This window comes from Eimeria mitis, genomic scaffold (assembly GCF_000499745.2).
Source record: "Eimeria mitis Houghton genomic scaffold, Emh_scaff4147, whole genome shotgun sequence".
NCBI classification, from domain to species: Eukaryota; Apicomplexa; class Conoidasida; order Eucoccidiorida; family Eimeriidae; genus Eimeria; species Eimeria mitis.
In genome coordinates, this window is record NW_013572475.1 from 1,845 (window position 1) to 2,855 (window position 1,011).

General features: G+C 56.6%; 1 protein-coding gene across 1 annotated transcript in view; it reads left to right on the forward strand.

Annotated features, from left to right (window-relative positions):
* EMH_0072820 (TBC domain-containing protein, putative) overlaps window positions 1–1,011 on the forward strand; it is a gene marked incomplete at both ends in the record, with an annotated part of 4,045 nt that overhangs the window by 1,092 nt on the left and 1,942 nt on the right. Inside the window, one exon of the mRNA XM_013499260.1 lies at window positions 4–5. Coding sequence (XP_013354714.1) covers window positions 4–5 — 2 coding nt within the window. The remainder of the gene's footprint in view (window positions 1–3; window positions 6–1,011) is intronic.

A 1,011-nucleotide genomic window follows, 5' to 3' on the forward strand; every position in this document is an offset into this window, starting at 1 on the left:
AGCTTGTAAGCTGCGGGGAAGCACAGGGGCCCCCCCACCAAGCCCAAGACCTCTCCTCATGCAGCAGGGGGCCCTCGGGGGGATGGACCCCTGGGGGCCCCTTGGTTGGGGGGCCCCCCGGGGGCCCCCCAACCAAAAGCAGTTTCATCCGCCTCGGGTCTCTGCCTGATACAACAGGGTCTGGGGGGGCCCCCCGGGGGGCCCCCGGGTTCTTCTCACGAAAGCAAACGTCAGAGACGCTGGACGGGGTATATGACGGCACTTGCTGCTGCTGCTGCTGCTGCTGCTGCTGCTGTTGCTGCTGCTGATGTGCGGTGGTGCTGCTGGTGGTGTTGATGCTGGGGTTTTGCTGCTACTGTTTGTATTGCAGCTTTTCTATTTTGGTTTAGGGTTTAGGGTTTAGGGTTTAGGGTTAGTGAAGGGTTGTGTGGTCTGCCTAGTTGCTGCTGCTGAGCCTCTCTTGCTGCTGCTGCTGCTGCTGCTGCTGCTGTTGCTGCTGCAGCAGAAGTCAGTGGAGCGGGAGCACTCGCGGGGCGGCGTTGCAGCCCTCCCTCGGCTGGCTGGGGCTCGCTCTTGGAAGACGTTGCTCTTCAGCAAGGTGCCTAGGGTTTAGGGTTTAGGGTTTAGGGTTTAGGGTTTAGGGTTTGGGGTTTAGGGTTTGGGGTTTAGGGTTTAGGAGGATTTGTGTATTGGGTTTAGAATATAGTGTTTAGGGTTTATGTGTTATTATTTAGGGTTTATTCTCTCCTCATATCTCCATATCATATTCTCACAATCTAGGGTTTAGGGTTTAGGGTTTAGGGTTTAGGGTTTAGGGTTTAGGGTTTATGTATACAGGAGCGTTTCGGCAGCGGCAAAGCTCTCTTCCCCGCCGACTCTCATCACTCTTCAGTAGTATCAGCCTGGCGTTACGGCCGCACTCGTCGAACGAGCAGCCCCCCGGGGGGCCCCCCTCTCAGCTGTCTGGGTTGATAGCTTGCTGCCTGATTGGGATAGACAGAAGACGACGAC